Raw genomic sequence first — 20,784 nt, forward strand, 5'->3', positions numbered from 1 at the left:
TAGATAAAGTAGATCCAAGAACGGAGTTTTCTTTTCTTCTTCTTTTTTTTTAAAGGTCAGGGTATGTTCAGAGAGCTGAAAAATCCAAAGTGCCTCGACTATAGGTTACTTATAAACTATAGAATAACCTATGGATGGGGATAAGCAGGTAATAAGAGGTTAGCGGAGGCTGAAGGCCTTCAGTTTTATTCAGAATGCAATGCAGAGACTCTGAAGAGATGTCATTGAAAAGAATGATATAAGATCTATGTTGATTCTAGAATCTGCATGGAATAAACTGGAAGGGAGATGAGAGGAAGACCTAAGTTCTGAGGTCTCTGCAATAAACCAGGATCTTCATTACATAAAATTACCTGGATTAGCACTTCCACAATATATTTTACTTTAAAACGTTTCAACCAAATTCTAAACAAGTTTTAGATGATTTTTGGTGTTCCCTAATAAAATTGGCACATAATATTGGATCAGATTGCAGAGGATTATTTTAACTCTGTGGCCAGATGCAGAGAAATATGTAAAGGTACTGAAGCCAACAAATATGTTGAGAAATGCAAATTCTCAGAAGTAAAAAGATTTGGAATTCTCTAGAAGGCAGCAGATTATCAAGAGCTGTATCCACATTCTTTGGAGTGGTGGGTTGCTTTAAATTAAGACTTCATAATAGATCACTATGAGGTGAAATTCTCTAAGTACAAAGTGCCTTAACCTTGTAAGTAACTGGGATGTTGCTAAAGAATAATGAAGACCATAAAAAAGCTATGTGAGTGAATAGCAGACAAGATTACTTTCCTCTCCGTTCCCAGTACCATAGAACAGGATAGATTTTTAGTTTCGTCCCAGAAAATATCACAATCCACGTAGAGTATGGATTCAGACCCCAAACCTTTCTGACTCAATAGAAGAGGTGAAGAGGATGCAGACAATAAGAATTGGCTCAAAATCGCCAAATAGACTTGGCAGTCGCCTAAACATTTCATAAAAATTAAGTCACTAACCAAGTACCTTCAACCACCAAGCTAGCAGATCTTTCATTTCAAAAGCAATCACGTTTGGTTAGCAAACTATTGACATCTGAGCACGGAATTCGGCTTTTATTTACCAACACTGAGAAATGAGCCCCGAGATTAACTGAATCGCAGGGAGCGCAGAACCGGCGCATCCCTCCCGGGGAAGCCAGTCTGGTTCCGCAAGGGAGGGGAGGGCAAGGAGGGAGGCCTCGGCGCCAGAGGCCGAGCGCTCTTTCCGTCTCGTGTCCTCAGCTGCCCCCGTTCCCAGCACCCGCCGTTCATTTGCCGCCTTCCGACGCGTGACCCCGGCGCGCTCGCGTCCCGGGCCGGTGACAGGCGCGGGGTACGCCGAGAGGTCCCATGTGCCCCCTCCCTCTCCCGGCCGCTGCAGTCGCCGCGTCCCGAACCCCGCTCCGGCTCCTCGGCAGAGGACTTGCCGCCGCCATGTCTACCGCCAAGCGACTCAAATCCGTGGACTACGAAGTGTTCGGGAGAGTGCAGGGTAGGGGACCGCCCCCCTACAGTGGGAGATCAAAGTGGCGCTAGGGGAGGAAGGGGAGAAAGCTACCAGAAGTGCCACCCATCTTAACGACCCCCCCCCCCCCCCAAAGTCGCTGTGGCCGGGACTTCCGCTCTGCCATGACACAGCAGCCGCGGGTGGGAGAGGAAGCGAAGCGCGCCTGCGCCGGAGAGCTGGGGTGGGCGGAGGAGGGAGAGCGGAGAAAGTCGGGGTGGGGTTGGGGGGCAAGGGAAGGGAGAAAGCCGAGCGCTGGTCGTTCCAAGCCCGCGGAGTGAAGGGGTGCGGGGGGGGGGGGGGACGGCGGGCAGAGAGGGAAAGAGCGAGGTTGGGTGGGAAAGGAAGAGAGGGCGTTTGGACTAGTGGTCCCCGTTTCATGCCACTAAAATGACTGGGCTGACTTGAGTTTCGGAAAGGACACCTGGATGATGTTTGATGGTTCGCTCTGCCAGAGATTACACTTCTCCCCCTACCCCTCAATGTAGCTCTTAAAAGAATTCAGTTATCTAATTTTTGTTTCATCCGAAGTTTAGATAGTTGCAAAGGATGCAATGTCTGACTTATTTTTATTATTGTTATTTCTAAATTAAAATGTTAAATCACTCTGAAATTTATTCAGTGGAATATAAATATGGTAGTGATTTACTATTTACCGTTATTCATTTAAATTAAAGCTTTTTAACGTTGGGAAATTTTACATCATACCTTTCCTCTTTGAGTTTGATTTCCGTTCTACTTCCCCCACAGAATTTTATCCCATTGTTATGTTTGAGAGTTTCTTATTGATCACCCTATCAAGCTTTTTTTGCTGTATGTATGTATAGTATGTATGTGTGTATATATACACATATACATTTAGATGTATTTTCTTAATTTCCTTTGACCATAAAGCTCTATTAGTTTTTTTTTCTTCAGGCTTGAGTGACTATTGTGATTATTATTGGAACACAATAATGAAGATAATAAAAATACATTTAAAGACATGATGAACATTATTCAGTTTGAAAGGAAGATTTCTTCTTTCTTTCTTTCTTTCTTTCTTTCTTTCTTTCTTTCTTTCTTTCTTTTTTTTTTTTAAGATTTTATTTATTTATTTGACAGAGAGCCAGCCAGTGAGAGAGGGAACACAGGCAGGGGTAGTGGGAGAGGAAGAAGCAGGCTCCCAGCAGAGGAGCCTGATGTGGGGCTCGATCCCAGAACTCTGGGATCACGCCCTGAGCCGAAGGCAGACGCTTAATGACTGAGCCACCCAGGAGCCCCTAAAAGGAAAATTTCTATCGGAAATTTTTCTTAAGGAGAAAGCTGGGGGTGTTTATGGAACCTTGATTAAAGGATGTGTACTCTGTTTTGGTATGCTAGAGGTTTTTACACTTTGGGGTGATGTACAGGGTCAGATTAAAGATGGGCAAGAGTACGCTTTTTGTAAATAGATGGGCCTTCCTTTCCAAGATGGTTGTGGAAAGGGAGGTAGGAAAGAAGAACCACCTCAGAACTCAGGTGCTTTCTCAGACAGGCCCGTGTCAAGAGAGAATACATGTGAATGTTGAAGATCTGGAAATTGATTTTCTTAAAATTATCCATGGCTTGTACCCTATAGAAAGTCTTTGGGTACACCCAAAGGTCTAGTATTGTGGATTGAAAACTACCACAATAAGTCACTGGAAGCACAGGACATAAAATATGAAAATGGTGGCAGAGACCACCTGACAAAATCTTTGGTCATTTGGACAGAAATGGCAGTAGTTAAGGAGTGTGTGTAGGTGTGTGTGCACATGACATTTATGGGGTATGTTCCATATGCTGAGCATCTTAGTATTGTTTGCTTAATCCTCATCACAATTTTGTGAGATACATATCTTATTCCTGTTTTCACAATGAGAAAACAGGTATGGAGAGGTTCACTAACTTGGACAAGTCCTTAGTTGACAGGTCAGATTTGATCTTGCATCTCTCAAATTCTAAAGCCTGCACTTTTCCATTATGTAGTGCTTTTCTGTTAATACATAATGTGTTTCTCTTGATTTTAACAATATAATTGTACTTTTGTACATATGGTGGTTATAAGGTATGTGAAGATCAATTTTGGGCAGCATTACAAATATAAGAAAGAGAAATGTACTACACATAAACAGTGGGCTTACTCCCATAGTTTGCAGTATGTTAAATGGAAGAGTACGTGCATACTATTGATTTATCGAGCCATAGTATGTCAGACAAATTCACAATCACATGTTTGTACACGTATACACTGACATTTGCTGAGAACTTAGGATGTGCCAAGCTCTGTACTCAATGTTCTACGTGTGTTGTCTCATTGAATCCTTAACCCTGTGACCTCAACATTTCCCTCATTTAACAGGTGGAGAAATTGAGGCATAGAGAAGTAACTTTCCCAGGTTACACAGTGAGTTAAATGGTGGTGCTGGAATTTGAACCCTAACAGTCTGATACCAGTGCCCGTGCTCTTAATCATTATAATCTATTGATTCTCCTCTCAGTACTTTTTCATCTTTATTTTGCCTTCTTCCTAATTCACCAAACATATATATATACTGATGTAGGACATTTGGACTCAGCCATTTGGACCATTCTGGATGATCCAGAGGACATTTTTATGATACTTTGGTTCCAAGGACGTTTGACCTGGTCCATAAGCAGTCAGAACTCTGCATCTCTGTCTGTTGCTTGCTGACACTGCCACTATTTCTGTATATCAGTCTCTATCTCTGTCTCACAAAACTCACTATTTTCTCATGGATTACCTAAGAAATAAATACAAACCATTAGCCTTTTGTCTGAGTCATAATGATTATATAGAAGTAATCGACAATAATAAAAAATAAAATTTAATTCTAATATAAAATGGATAATAATTAGAGGGAACATCGTAAATTTAACTTTTAAAAGTATGGAATAATAAAATCTTAGTGAAAGCTGGCTTGCTAGAAATAATTGCTATGAAAATAAACTTAAATGGAAGTAGCTGTAATTGGGAACATTTATTATGAACAAAACAGATTGATAAATAAAATTGTCAGTAAAATATTTAAATGGAAAATATTCCCAGTGAAGATGGTTTCAATGATATCAAAATGAATATGGAAGATATGAAAAGTGATATAATTGTCCTGTCCTGATGGAAAATTGGTCAATGAATTAACTGGCTTGATGGAGTTTATGATAGAAAATATCTTCCAACCCAAAAGAAGGTTTGTTATATTTCTGTTTAGAACGTTTGAATTTAAGACATCCTTGGTGACAAAAGGCAGTCAAAACATCCTAGGGGTCCAGTATTACCCGCCTTGTTCTCAAATACACACAGTCTTTACAAACAGATTATATTCCAGGAATTAGTTTTTAACTTGGTTGTTTGAAAATCAGGAAAACACAGTTAAAGAAACAGTATTACCAATAGTGTATTCACTTCTCAGATGCCTCTGGGAAGTTCACATATAGAGCCTTTGGTGGCTGTTGCTTTCCATTGCTGCTTCTCTTCCTCTACCTTCTTAAAAAATAAGTGTGTTTTAGAATAGTTTCAAATTTATAGAAAAGTTGGAAGATACTGTAGGGAGTTCCTGTATACCCCAGATTCAGTTTCTTTAATTAACATCTTACGTTAGTGTGGTATTTTGTCCCAAATGGTGTGCCAATATTGATACATTATTATTAACTGAAGTCTATATTTTATTCAGATTTTTAAAGTTTTTACCTAAAGTTCTCTTTCTGTTCCAGGATTCATCTAGGATATCACTTTACATTTAGTCATCTTATCTCCTTAGGCTTCTTTAAGCTGTGACAGTTTTGTAGACACACCTTGTTCTCAGTGATTTTGGCAGTCTTGAAGAATACTTTGAGGTTAGGTATTTGTCTGGGATTTGTCTGGTATTTTTGTCGTAGTAAGACTGGGGTTATGAGTGATTGTGAGGGAGACCATATAGGCAAAGTGCCATTCTCCTAACACCTAGGGTACTATCACTGTGACTGTCGCCGTTGATGTTAACCTCGATCACCTGGCTGAGAGAGTGTTCGTCAGGTTTCTCCACTGTTAAGTTGCTCTTTCCCCCCTCCCTTTCCATCCTTTACGTTTTAATCTCCCCGTTCTCCATAAGCTCTGTGTATTCCCCCACCAATTTCTGTTGCACGGGGGTCTTTGGGAGAAGGGATGGGGAAGCAGGGGACTGACCTGTGTTTTTGGAGCATTCATAACCATGGCATGGCTTAAAATATTCCTGTAAATCTTTAATTACAGTTACATCTAGAGTAGTATCTGAAAATTTGAAAGGGAAATTGATTGAGCTGTGTATAGATGGCTTGATGCTTTACCAGCTCTTGGGTGAACACTAATGACAGTCATAGCAATGAATTGTGGCCACCTGTTCGCTCATCTATGCTTTAGAAATTCAACAGTTGATTTTTGACAATATTAACTCAGATTCAGAATAGGAGTAGCTTATTGGACTACAGATGTAAATAATTTTCTTTGAAATTGCTTAAAATAAAAACCGGGATGAGTTATTGAATAGCTTTGTCAGACAGCACATGATTTGGGTGTACACATTTTTCCTTATGTAGACAAGAAAAGCCGTGTTTGAGAGGTTGAAAATTTTAGTACCTAAAGTCAAGAAACATAAATATGGTTAAGGCTAATTCCCTTGCTTATCTTTGTTCCCTATAGCATTTCATTAATAGTCCTGTTCTACTTCTTGTTTTTACTTCTCGTTGATCCATTCTGCTTTCAACTACAATTATTTGTGTACACATATCTGTGCCTCTTACTAGGCAAAAAGGATAGAATTTTCAAGGTCAAGCTGATGGCTTGTTTTTATAGCCCCTACAGCTGTGCTTCTGGTGGGGACTTCAAAAGTGTCTTCAATTACATCGAAGTGCTTGGGGATAGTTGGCTTGAAGAAGAAACAGTAGTGTGACGGCTGTTTCAACAATCTGAAAGATGCCATGGTGTGTGGCTCCAGGGGACAGACCCTGGATGGAAGGTGAAAGGTTGAAAGAAGGCCTTTCTAAAAAAAGATGTTTAACATCATTAAGGGCTGTTGTGTAACGTAGTGACTGGATGACTTCCTGCATTCAAAATTGACACATGCAGTCAGATCCCAGGATGAAGGGGCACATTACAATATAAAAATTTGATTTTACGTGAAAGGATGTGGATGTTTAAAATTCATCATGGTTGCTTTAAATACCAATGTTTCTTTGTGAATTTAAAGCATGATTTGCTTTGCAAATATTCACCTCAGAGGTTCTCACTGACACATCTTTTCACAGTTGCGGTCGATTGAGCCTCGACTCAGCAGCGTGTTGTGTTTGGAGTCTTTCATAACTGAAGGGGCTGATGTCTCTGTCCCAGTTTCCAGGGCGGTGTGTCTGTAAAAAACCTGCATGTGTCATATCAGCTTCCCTTCTTTTTAACCAGCGAGGTGGAAGCGGGGCTGAGAGGCCATAGAAACCCATAGAAGCATCTCTTCCAACACAGGCCCATTCCCAGGAGTGCTCCGTTCCAGCCAGGGCCAATAAACTGCAGAGAATCTATCTCCACGTTTGCTTTTTCTTTCTATATGGACCTCTCTCTGTTGCACCAGGTGCTTCAAACTGGGGATTAGGACTCTCAGAAAGATTTTGAGAAAATTTCATGTGGGTTATGGAGCTTTGGATGGTTAATTCTCACATGGTTCACTGCTTCACAAAGTGAATGGGCTGGAGGTCCTGACGCCTCTCCATGCACATTACTCGTAAGCCTTTAAAATAAGGGTTGTGGTTAAGGGGCCTAATAAATAACACCCCTCTTCATTATGTGAGTTCTTGACAAGGAAGATAAAGAGCGAGGCAGAGTTCTGGGAATGTGGTGTGAATCTTCAGGTAAGTGGACTTCATGACAATCTCTAGGGCAGAATGAAACACACTCACCCAGGCACAGGCAGGGCTCCCCTAACAAGCGGAACCGAAGATACAGTCCCTAAGGGAAACTCACTCCAGGGGAAGGAAGAAGAGGAAGCACCTGGGCTATGCTTGTTTCTCCTTCTGAACTCACGAGTTAGATAAGTCCTTGCATGTCCCTGAGGAGGAGTAGGGACAGGGTAGAGCGACCAGGAGTGTCACACTAATGGATATTCCTCCTCAGAGAAGGAACTTCCATGGAGACAAAGAAGCTTTCTCCTCTAGAAATAGGTTGTAAACTCCAGAGAGAGCTCCACCATTGAGTTCTGGCTGTGGAACTTCAAGATGTTCTGTTCCCCAGAGTGCTTTTGTGTGGGGTGATAGGAAAAGTCAGGGAGGTTGTCTGGTGACCACAGTGGGAGAATGACTGCCTTTGTTTGGCAGATAAAGGGAGGAAGGACTACACCACAGTCCTGTTTTCTGCTCTCTTTTTTCTTTCCTTTTTTGGGTGACATTTTTAAAAATTGAGATATAATTCACATAATATTAAACTCACCCTTTGAAAGTGTTCAAAGCATACTACATATACAATGATTTTTCCAATAGTCACAATGTTTTTGCACCCGTCACCACTATCTAATTCCAGAACATTCCCACCACCCCAAAAAGGACCCATCTCTCACATTTCCCTTTAGCAGTAGTTCCCCATTCTCCTCAGGGGGTTCAGGGCCGAGGCCACTGTGATGTCCTTGGCCTTTTCCTCATGGTTTCAAGAAGGCTGCTATAGCTCCATCATGATATTCATCCTACAGTCAAGAGGAAGGCTATAAGGGCAAAACTGCTGGCTGAGTCAGTCCTGCCAACGCACTTTCCTGAAGCCCTCCTCCAGTGACTCCGCTCGCATCTCATGGGCCACTCCTCTTACAAGGTAGACAGGAAATATAGAAAGGCATGTTGCTGCCCCAAGTAAAATCAGTCTCTTAGAAAGGTAGAAGGGGAAAATGGATTCTGTGTACGCAGCTAGCAGTGTCTGCCACAGATATTCATATATTAAGTAAATTTAGCAGAGTAATGATTGCATTCTGTATTCTTTCCCAGGTAGTGACACAGAAGGACATATTATAGGAAATCTTTGATCTCCATGGTCTTAACCTCAAAACTTTAGAACTATAACCAAGACAAGCTAAGTTTCTGTTAAGTTCATACTGAATCTTTCATACATGATTTATTTCATGTATGTCCATCTGTCACTGCCTAGAGTAATGGGCGACACTTCCATTTTCTTTTTTTTTTTTTTTTTTAATGATTTTTTATTATATTATGTTAGTCACCATACAGTACATCCCCGGTTTCCGATGTAAGGCTCGATGATTCATTAGTTGCGTATAACACCCAGTGCACCATGCAATACGTGCCCTCCTTACTACCCATCACCGGTCTATCCCATTCCCCCACCCCCCTCCCCTCTGAAGTCCTCAGTTTGTTTCTCATAGTCCATAGTCTCTCATGTTTCATTCCCCCTTCTGATTACCCCCCTTTCTTTATCCCTTTCTTCCCCTACCGATCATCCTAGTTCTTATGTTCCATAGATGAGAGAAATCATATGATAGTTGTCTTTCTCTGCTTGACTTATTTCACTTAGCATTATCTCCTCCAGTGCTGTCCATGTTGTAGCAAATGTTGAGAACTCGTTCTTTCTGATAGCTGAGTAATATTCCATTGTATATATGGACCACAACTTCTTAATCCAGTCATCTGTTGAAGGGCATCTCGGCTCCTTCCACGATTTAGCTATTGTGGACATTGCTGCTATGAACATTGGGGTGCATATGGCCCTTCTCTTCACTACGTCTGTATCTTTGGGGTAAATACCCAGTGACACTTCCATTTTCTACCCGGTTTGTCAAGCAGTATGCACTTAGCCTAAAATTATGTCTTTTAAACTTAAATGGCAGTCCTTGAGTTCTACTGTTTTAGGATTTGTTCAATAAATATGAGTGTGGCCTTATCACTCATAGTTACAAATACAGCCACCAGATCCTGCTCCTGGCTCTCATCTCAAAACCTGTAAGGTCTGTAAAAGGACCAGTTTAACCTTTTCTTTTTTCCATTCTTGTGGTTGTTATGTCTTTATTTATAAACAACATGCTGATATTACTATTTCTTGTTTTGTCAGCTTAGGCATTATCTTGTGGCTTCTTGCTGTCCTTCATGTTATAAACTAAATATGTACGTATACCCATAATGTTAACTTTAAAAGTAAAACTGCCAGTTATTTTACCAGCAAAAAGGGTTTATTTGGGAATAAAAGAGAATTGTGAGTCAGGACAAACAAGTTAGAGCACAACCGTAGGTGAGTCTGGGCAACAAAGGAGAGACATGCCTTTTTAAGGGGAAAGGGGGTGTGCTGGGAAGGCTGTTATGAACTAAAAGTCCAGTGGGGTAAACTGGGAATTCCAAGTGTGGTGGCTTCTCATTGGCTGAACTGTTGCCCAGATGAGGGGCCAGGGGATGAGGAAAGTGTTTCTTCCCTAGGCTGGAGTAGTGGAGTAGTAGAGTAGTATCCACGTGCAAGTCAAGGCCTGTGTAAGGTCAAGTCTCGCACTTCCTATTGGGTCTGCAATGGACTATTAGTGGTAGGGCGTGAGAGCTCCCCCTGCTGAAACCTCCCGACTCCGTTTGAGTGAAATTTCCCATTACTGATTTTCACAACACTATGTATTATCATTTAGGTAAAGTTCTGCTAGAATCAACACAGAATTCTTGAGATTCTTTCCAGCTCTGGAATGCAGTAAATTTATTATCATCACTTTGAATTAGACTTGAATTGGTCTAATCAATTTGCCTGTATGTATATTTGCAATATTAATAAGGAATTATTACAGGAGAGTCAAGTATTTAACTTAAATATTTATCAGCTGGTTTATCTTTCATTCATTTATTCAACAGCTATGTGCCAAGCTCTGATCTAGGTGCCGGGAACACAGTGGTGAACAAGACAGAAAAAGGCGTGCCCTAACAGAACTTAGAGTGAAGACAGGAAATTTTAAAAAAGTAAACAAATAAATGTCTTGTAATGTCATATGGTAATCAGTACTATGCATATACAGGAAACATGGGGTGCATTGCTGTTTTAGATGAGTTGGTCAGGGGACATATTGTTGTAGGATTTTTCCTTTAGTGCCCGTGTGATTCTTGGTCACGCTGCTTTGAAGAATGAGAAGGCAGACCAGAGGAAGAGTGGTGGGCAGCAAAGCGAAGTTTATTGAGTGATAGTGCAAAGCTCCCGAGAGGGAAGGGACCGGAGAGGGTGGCCACCAGCGCTTCTAAGTCTAGCGGTTTTTATGGGCTTGTCAGCAGGCTGTTTTAACCTGATTAACCCTCCACGAGCCTGTCACCCAATCAGGTTTTTGTCATCTACCTATCATGTGGGAAAGGGTGGAGGGCTCCTTCCAGGGTGGTGTAAAATCCTTTTAGGGTGGTTTCCTCTTAGGGCCAGGGGGCCCCTTTTCCCTGCCTGCCTTTCTTCCAACTGTCCTACATTAATACTTCTAAGGAGATGACATTTGTGCAGAGACATGAATGAGACAGAGTTAGTCGTGAGAAGATCAGGGGAAGAGCATTTCAGGCAGAGGGAATTAGACATGCAAAGGCTGTGAGGCAGGACTATGCTTGGCGTATTGAGGAACACGAAAGAGGCAGATTTGAGAAGTGAGCAAGGAGGGAGCCCTAAAATGTGAGGTAGACTCATGGGAGGGGTCCGGAGGCTGTGGCAAGTAGGATACCTCTTATTTTGAGTGTAATGGTGAGCCAGTAGAGGGTTTTTAGCTGGGGAAGAAAGTGGTATGACATTACTTAAAATCATTGGGTGTTTTATAGAGAATAGACTGTAGGAGGGCAGAGCTAGAAGCAGGGAGACTAGTTAAGGAGGCTATTGAGAAATGATGATAATTTGGACTAGTGCATAAAAACAGTATTACCAATTTTTCTGGAAACATTGAAACAGAATCAGCTTTTTTCCTTTTTTTGGTAAGTTTTAAATGAAGTTTGGGGCTAGAAATAGTCTGTAAAGTGAGTACAGTGATGTGGTTTTGAATATTTAAGTAAGTGGCAATCTAAGTGAAGGGCTGCCTGGGCTGCTCCAACACCAGGTCCAAGGAGGACACAGGGGAGGGGAGTTTGCCTTTTCATTGTCTGTAGCTCCCTTCCTGTAGTGCTGGGGGCTTGTAAAACAGGTGAAGGAACATTGCTCTGCAAGCACATGATTTATTACCATCATGAACTTGAACAGCGTCAACCAGAAACGCATCAGATCTGCGATACCCTACGAGACTTTCCCCTTTACGATGCAGTTCTTGATCGGAAATAAAAATCCTGGGGCGCCTGGGTGGCTCAATCTGTTATAAGCATCTGCCTTCGGCTCAGCTCATGATCTCAGGGTCCTGGGATTGAGCCCTGAGTTGGGCTCCCTGCTTAGTGGGGAGTCTGCTTCTCTCTGTCCCTCTGCCCCATCCCCCATTCATGCTCTCTCTCTTTTGAATAAATAAATAAATAAATAAATAAAATATTAAAAAAAAGTCCTTTTCAAACCTTTCCCAGTCCTTCCATTAAGGTAGGTTCTCCACTTTAGTGGGTGTGTGAATCACCTGGAGAGTGTGCTAAAACCAGATTCCTGGACTCCGCCTGCACGGTTTCCGTTTCCGGAGGTCTGGGGAGGGGCCTGAGAATAGGATTTTCTGAAAAACTGGTTCTGGTGGTGCTGCCCAGCGAGCGAGCGTTGGGCTATTCTTTGACTAGGAAAGAGCCGGACCAGCTGTTTCCAATTTCTGTTTACTTCCGTTGCCTCGCTTTCTTTTCCTAACGCTGACATCATAGGGGGCTGCTCGCTGTGGAGGACCTGGGCGAGGGCGGGGGGGGGGGGGGGGGGGGGATTGGGCACAACACAGCCCTGCCCCAGACCTTTAATGCTTCTTGGGCACGGTCTTTTGGGATCCCCTCATGCTTAGGATAAAACGACTAAACGCTTTTCACAGTTTTATTTTCTCTTCTGTTCTGTCCCTCTCTTCTAACATGGTCTGCCTTAGTTGAAGTTTCTCTGAGTTTTCTGCCAAGTCCTTGCGTGTCTACAAGCTAATGTCTTCGCTTCCATCTATATAAAAAATTGCCTTTCTGAGTCCCCCCAGATCAATACTTGCTATTCATCACTTCTCCTCATTTTATATGTATCTTCTAAAATATTTTTATAGCCCTATAAAAATTCCATTTGTGATACATCCTGTCTTCATCGCTTTACCACTCTTTTCTTCACATTCAGTTGATACCACAATACACTATCATCAGGAAACAAATGATACCCCTGTTATTATAAGTCTGCTTACAAAATACATAACATTATCTAAGCCATCGATCTCTTCTGCATCTCCTTAAGCAGGCTCAATTGCTGTAGGCAATAAGTAGGCACTGTCTTTTGACCTCTTGGATATTGGCTCGATCTATCACTTAATGATTTCCCAAAGTATTTAAAATATTTTTTTTTCAGTTGAGGTATAATTTAAATGCAGTAACATTCACCCCTTTTATTTTATAGTTTAATGAGTTCTGAAAAATGCATACAATCACTTAAAGACCACCACAGTTGAGATGCAGGGCAGTGACTTCAGGGCAGAAAGTTCCCTCTTACCCCTTTGTAGCTCTCCTTTCCCCAGCCCTTGGCAAACCTGATCAGTTTCCTGTCCCCATAGTTCTACTTTTTCCAGAATATGGAATTAAAATAAAAGCAGAACTGTTTCATTGCATTCAAATTTGAATTTAGTCCTTGCATTTAAAGAAGAAATTCTAAAAGCTGAGGATGGGTAAGTTGTTTTATTTACCCTTTTGAAATAGAATGAATGTGCAGTGTGGCTTTTCGTGATTCTTTGGTTTCCGAATATTACTATTTTCCTCCAAAAAGTCTTCCTTTTCTGTTTTTATTTTAAAGGAAATAATTTTAAAATGCACTTCCTGAGTATGTTCAGATATAAAAGTTTTTGTTCATTTCATTTACTTACTATTTAATAAAGTAGGTGAAAGTTGAGTCAGGAAATACATAATTTTTTAAAAGGTAGACAGACTGACATTTCTTTTTATCTTTTTTTTAATACAGGTGTTTGCTTCAGAATGGTAAGTCAATTTTCTGTTTTTTCCCCCCCTACTTGTTGTTTCTATTTACAAAGATAGAGCAGTTTTCTACTTGGTGCTAGTCTACTGCTTATTTTCTGTCCTTGATGGTAAATGAAGTATTTGTGTTTCTTCCAAAGTACTGCTTGAGATTTTTTATTAAAGTTGTCTTTTAAAAGTCGTCTGTCGAAAACATGACAGCCTGCCTAGTTTGTAGTTAATGTTTTGTATTAATTTCAAAAGTACCTCTACTGGGATAGTCAAAGTAAGCATTTTGGTTAGGTATACTGAAAATGAAGTATGAGATCTGCCCCCTATTCTGGATGGAAGAAGCCCTCTAGGCAAATGTCTCTATCTTGAATTGCATGATGAAAAATGCTCATGTTGCATAAGGAAGTGGTTCTCAGGGGTTAAGACAAGTTAAGACTCCTTATTGCTTAAAAAAATTTTTTTTTGTTAATATACTCCTTTCCTAAAAGTAAAATGTGCATGTGTTTTCACCTCCTGTCTGAACTAGCAGTCACTAGATTAGCTCTCTGTTCCTAACCTCCGAGGGTTCTAGCGTGTTCCCAACCAGGGAGGTCTCCTCGTTTTGAAATAGTCCCCTGCCCCACAGTTCAGATTGTCTCCTTTTTCATTTTTATTTTCAGAACCAGCTCCTACGTAAATCCTAGCTGTAACCATCTCTGTTTAGTTGAGGATATAAAGTCTATAGATTCTTGGTCACTCTGACCTCCAAACAGAAGACCATGTTTTAAAAAGTTCCAGTAGACAGGATCCACAAGAATTTAGTATGATGCAGTTAAAATAGTTCAAAATCAAAATGTTGCTAGGTTTTCATTTGTCAGCATAACTGAATTTAGAACCGGGAAGAGGAATTTCTAAAAAACTGTAAAGGATAATAGGAGAAATAAGCTTACCTATAGACAATTGTAACATTTGTGTGGCAAGTCCGTAGCCAATGGAAGACATCACAATCTTTTAATTGGATACTGTGTATTGATCATAATTCGATATTTTCCCTCAGTGATTGAAAATTTGGAGTGATCATCGTTTGGAACCCAGACAATGTAATTCAATGGTAGCAGGTATAGGGGCAATGCAACTGAATCTTATGGATCCCAAACCACATCATGGAAACTGTTTTCTGAAGTAATTCCCACTATCAGTTTATTTTCTCATAAACTTGCTTGTCTTACTGAAAGTGGAATTTAATAAAATACCATTTAAGTGACGGTTCTTGTAAACAGAGATATGATTATAGGTCAGCTACATAATTTTTGTCATGGACTGTAGGAAAAAAAATTATTATCACGTATATTTTTTGATGCTGGACTTTGTTTCACTTATTTTCTCCTAAAACCAGTACACAGAAGATGAGGCTAAGAAACAAGGAGTGGTTGGCTGGGTGAAGAATACCAGCAAGGGCACTGTGACAGGCCAACTGCAAGGCCCCGAAGAGAAAGTTGATTCCATGTAAGTAGCAAGACTCATAATGCACTCGTGTGATTAATGAACTTAGTTTAATGTTTCATTGGACAATAAGAATAGTTTTGATGGACAAAAATTCAGTTTGTAGATTATAACTAAACATACTTTTAGGCATACCAGCAAGGAAATCCTCAGAGTTGGGAATGGAATTTGTACATTTAGGAATGGATTTCCCACTTGGGCAGGTCCTCCAAAAGAGCAATGGTGTCACTCTCCAATCTATTTGAATTGTGTTTTGTCTCTTCTACCATGAGGGAAACATCTTGATCCCACATATGTCTCATCCAAAGTGGTTGTGAAGAAGCATAGTGCCTTTGGATGGTTCTTGAAGTTTTTTTTTGAGAGAGAATGTGTGAGCATGTGCGAGTGGGGGGACAGGGAAGGAGCAGAGGGACAGGGAGAGAGAGAGTCTCAAGCAGGCTCCACACCCAGTGCGGAGTCCAACATGGGGCTCAATCTCACAACCCTGAGATTATGACCTGAGCCGAAATCCTGGTTCTTGAAGTTCTTAAAGTAGACTTCAAGACGAAAAGGCTGCCCTCATCTTTTTATTAAGTATCTTATTTATCTAATTGTAATTTTATTTTTACTGTAGATAAAAGTGTGTTTCATGAGTTGTATGGTTACCATAATGAGTTCTTGCATTCCAAAGGAGACCAGATTCAGTAGGAAGGAAAAAAGTGCCCTGTTGTATTCAAAAGCCTTATCTTTTCAGTTTCATAAATTCCACTGTTCTCCGTAGTATTTTTTTTAATTAAAAAAATAGCTAACATTTACTGAGTATTTACAGCATTGGGCAATATGCTACACACTTCACATAGTTTATCTCATATAATCTTCACAACAGATCTTATGACGTAAGTGCTAAGTCATATCCAGTTTATTTTATTGTTTGCAGTGTATCTTTGTTTTCACTCTTTAATGTTCTCAGATTTCAAAAGTAATACTTTTTTGCTTATTCTAATAAGTGAAGTAATAAGATGCTGAGAGGTTAAAAAGCAAAGCTAGTAATCTGCCCCTTCCCCTCTGCTTCTCTCCCCCTGATGGAACCCGGGCCTGTGGCCTTGTGAAGATTTTCCGAAGCTTTCTCTTTCACTTAAAAGTACATAAGCATTTATAGTTAGGGTTTGGCTTGTTTTTACCAAAATAGACTACATTACGCATATTTTTCAGTAACTAGTTTTTTCTTTTATAGACATTCATCAATCAGTAAATATATAACCACTAATGCCTTATTTTTTCTAATTTCTTTATGTATAAGTACATACTTTGTGTATAAAACTATACCCAACTTGGAAAGTGGGGTCTAAAAGTTCAATTCCATAAAATGTACGGTAACGTTTAATGAAAAACAATAATTTTCAGTAGGATTACCACAAAATGCAGAAAAGATTATGAGACTTGTATTGTACAGAGCTAAGTAGTTCAGTGGATGATGAAGTGCCAAATGACCATGAAGTATGGGAATGGGGACTACATGAGAGGATAGATGCTTATGCCCATCATGTTGTATCCTAATCCATGTTGTAGCAGGTTTTTGATTAATATCCTTCACATAAATGTAATCATATCATATACATTCTGCCCATTTTTTCTTTTTAACCCCTGCACCCCCCTTCCTTCCCAGTACTACTGGTAATATATGTTAGCAACTGGGTCGTCTTCCTCCCATGGTTGTTTCCATACTCACCTTCCCACATGCGCACACGCACACACACACATGCACACACACACACTTGGGTGCACATACAGTTTTGGGTTGTGATTGGTATTTACTTTTTAAAAATGGGATCATGGTTACACACGTCTCTGCATCTCACTTTTATGATTCAAAAATATATCCAGGAAACAAATAACCCAATTAGAAAATGAGCAGAAGACATGAATAGACATTTCTCCAAAGAAGACTTCCAGATGGACAACAGACACATGAAAAGATGCTCAACATCACTTATCATCAGGGAAATGCAGATCAAAACCACACTGAGATACCACCTCCCACCTGTCAGAATGGCGGAAATAAAAAACACAAGAAACAGCAACTGGGCGAGTATGTGGAGAAAAAAAGAACCCTTGTGCAAACTGGTGCAGCCACTGTCGACAGTACGGAGGTTCATAAAAACTAAAATTAGAACTACCATATGATCCAGTAATTTCACTACTGGACATTTACCCAAAGAAAATGAAAACACAAATTCAAAAAGATATATACAGCCCTAAGTTTATACCAACATTATTTACAATAGCCACATTATGGAAGCAGCCCACGTGTCCATCCATAGATGAATGAATAAAGAGGATGTTATATATATACAATAGAATATTACTCAGCCATAAAGAAGAATGAAATCTTGCCATTTGCAACAACATGGATGGACCAAGAGAGTATAATGCTAAGTGAAATTAGTCAGAGAAAGACAAACATATGATTTCACTCATGTGTCAAATTTAAGAAACAAAACAAATGAACAAACTAAAAACAGACAAACCAGAAAGCAGACTCTTAACTATAGAGAGCAAACAGATGGTTACCAGAGGGGAGGTAGGTGAAGGGGACTAAGGGTACACTTACCATGACAGGCACTAGGTAATGTATAGAATTGCTGAATCACTATATTGTACACCTGAAACTAATAGAACACTGTATATTAATTATACTGGAATTAGAAAACAAAATAAAACAAGAATACATCCAGGAAAACCCATCCAAGTCATCCATGGTAGAGCTTAATCATTTTTTTTAATAGCTGCTTAATATTCCACAGGATTACTGCACCATTATTCATTATCTTATTGCTGAGAACTCATTTTGTTTCTCTCTCTCTCTTTTTTTTTTTTCCAGTAAGAGCAATGCCAGAATAAATATTTTAGTGGTGATTTTATTTTTGGGAGATAGGTTCCCAGAAGTGTGGTTGGTTGGTTGACATGTCTGTGTACTATTAATTTAAAAAGTATTTGTCAGACTCCCTTTCAAAACAGCTGTAAACAATTTACATTTTTTTTCTCTTCATCCTGTGGGCAGTTGGTATTATTGCTCTCAATTTTTCTTCCATCTGATTGGGTGTAGAGTGATGTATTATTTTTTCCCTATAATTTGCATTTCTCTAATTACTGGTTATTTTGAGCATCTTCATGCTCGTGGCTGTGTGGATTTGTTCTCATGAACTAACTCCCTTTCACATCCTTTCCCCATTTTTCTATGGGACTGCTTGTCTCTTGCCAATTTTTAAGAGCTCTTTTTATATTGGTAATGATTACTAACTCATTATGTGTTATCTCTTTTGCAAGTATTTCCCCAAATCTATCCTTTGCTTATTCAATAGTTTTGTTTGTTTATTATTGCGTTTGCAACATAGATTGTTTTAATTTTTATAAACTCAAATGTGGTGATCTTTTCTTTCTGGTTAAGAAACAGATTGTAAGTGTTGTTCTAACTTTTCGATGCTTTATTTATTATATTAAGCATTTATTCCATCCGGAATTTGTTTTTTATTTATGATATGGGATTGGGGACTATTTTCTACCAGATGGATAGCCTGTTGTGCCAGCACTATTACTAAGTAATCAGTCTTTCGCCACCAATTGAAATACATTTGATCACATATTGAAATAGCATCTAAACTGGATTTTATTCCTTGGTTCTCTCTTCTGGTCCCCTACTAGACCTATTTATATTGATTTAATTACAGTGTCTTTATAGGATATTTCCCTTCACTATTTTTTTCATTCATTTATTTGCTTCCTTGGGCATTTATATTCTCTCTAAATTTTAAGATACTCATCCGTTTAATTGGAATTATATCTGGTTTTTATTTTTATTATTTATGTATTTAAAGATTTATTTATTTATTTTAGAGAGATAGAGAGGAAGAGAGAGAGAGCGTGCACTTGCCATGGGGGGAGGGGCAGAGGGAGAGAGACTCTTAAACAGACTCCAGGCTGAGTGCAGAGCTTGATGCAGGGCTTGATCTCATGATCTGAGCCGAAATCAAGAGTCAGATGCTTAACCAACTGAGCCATCCAGGCGCCCCAAGGAATTATATCTGTTTTTTTTTTTTTTAAACTTCCCCGATTGCCTTACAAATAATGCTTTTTAAAATAAACTTTAGGGGTGCCTGGCAGGCTCAGTGGGTAGACCATGAGATGCTCAATCTGGGGGTTATGAGTTTGAGTCACACACTGGGTGTAGATATTACTTAAAAAATAAATCTTAGGGCGCTTGGGTGGTGCAGTCGGGTAAGCGTCCGACTCTTGGTTTCAGCTTGGGTCATGATCTCAGAGTCCTGGGATCTGGTCCTGCATTGGGCTCCCCACTCAGCAGGGAGTCTGCTTGAGATTCTCTCTCCCTCTCCCTTTGCCCCTTTGCCTCTTGCTGTCTCTCTCTTGCTCTCTAAAATAAATAAATATAAAAAAAATAAAATCTTAAAAACACCCAAGAACTTTATTTTTTAGAACAGTTTTAGATTTACGGAAAAGTTGTGACAGTTTACTAAGAGTTCCCATATACTTCTCACTCACTTTGCCCTATTAACATTTTACATTAGTATGATACATATGTTACAATTAATGAACCAGTATTGATGCTTTAGTATTAACTAAAGTCCATAGTTTTTTCAGATTTCTTCAGCGTTTACTTAATGTTCCTTTTCTCTTTTAGGAACCCATATTTTACTTGCTATTGAATTCCATGCTTTTATGATATTAAGAGAATTGATACTGTATCTTCCCATCTAAAAAATATGGATGTCTTTTCATTTGCTCAGATTTTTAAATTTATCCTTCAATATGATTTTATGATTATCATCATATAGATTTTGTGCTTTCCTTGCTGACTTTATTCCTAAGTCTTTGTCTCCGTCGGTTTGGGTTGCTTTCACAAAGTCCCATAATCCGGGTGGTTTATAAACAACGACAATTTATTTCTCACAGTTCTGGAGGCTGGGAATCTGAGACGAGAATGCCAGCATGGCCCTCTGGTGAGAGTCCTCTGCTAGGCTGCAGACTACCAACTTCTCATTCTACCCTTATGTGGCAGAAAGAGAGCTAACTAGCTCTCTGGCCTCTTGTTACAAGGACACCAATCCCATTCATGAGGGCTCCACCCTCATGACCTAATTACCTCCCCAAAGCCCCACCTCCAAATACCATCACACTGGGGATGAGCCATCAACATATGAATGGGGGGACACATTCATTCCATAACAATATTTTATTGCCTTTTTCACAATTGTGTGTGGAATATTTTTCCCATTTCTATTTCTGTGTGCTTATGCTAGAATAGGGAAAGCCAATGACTTTTGTGTACCTATCTTACATCAGACTTACCTTATCAAATGTTCTCATTAATTCTACTAAGGTTTTTTTTTTTGGTAAACTATAGTTACTGGATTTTGTAAGTGCAAAAATATGTAATTAGCAAAAATAATGTATCTTTTTTTAGTGTTTATTTCATTTGCCAGACCCGTCAAGACAATGTTGAATAATAGCAGTAGTGGGCATCCTGTCTGATTGCATTTGAAGTGGTTTTGTTTCATCAAGTACAAGAGTTTGCTGTTGATTTTTGTTAAATATACTTTACCACATTGAATTTCACTCTTGCGTTCCTTGAATTAAGCTCTTATTGGTTGCAGAGTGTTATTCCTTTGAATTATTGCTGAATATTACTAATATTTTATTTAGAATTTTCGTGTCTATATTTATAATTGGGGTTATGGCTTCCTTTTT

General features: G+C 39.6%; 1 protein-coding gene across 5 annotated transcripts in view; it reads left to right on the forward strand.

Annotated features, from left to right (window-relative positions):
* ACYP2 (acylphosphatase 2) overlaps positions 1-20,784 on the forward strand; it is a 180,248-nt gene that overhangs the window by 27,884 nt on the left and 131,580 nt on the right. For 4 of the 5 annotated variants that reach the window (XM_044378097.3, XM_044378104.2, XM_057309359.1 and 1 more), the window contains exons 5-6: positions 13,556-13,572; positions 14,936-15,045. In XM_044378097.3, the coding sequence (XP_044234032.2) occupies positions 13,556-13,572; positions 14,936-15,045 (127 nt within the window). Of the gene's footprint in view, positions 1-1,180; positions 1,510-13,555; positions 13,573-14,935; positions 15,046-20,784 lie in introns of those variants that run through there. The other variant, XM_026486003.4, reaches the window with a different exon arrangement.

This window comes from Ursus arctos, unplaced genomic scaffold (assembly GCF_023065955.2).
Source record: "Ursus arctos isolate Adak ecotype North America unplaced genomic scaffold, UrsArc2.0 scaffold_8, whole genome shotgun sequence".
NCBI lineage: Eukaryota > Metazoa > Chordata > Mammalia > Carnivora > Ursidae > Ursus > Ursus arctos.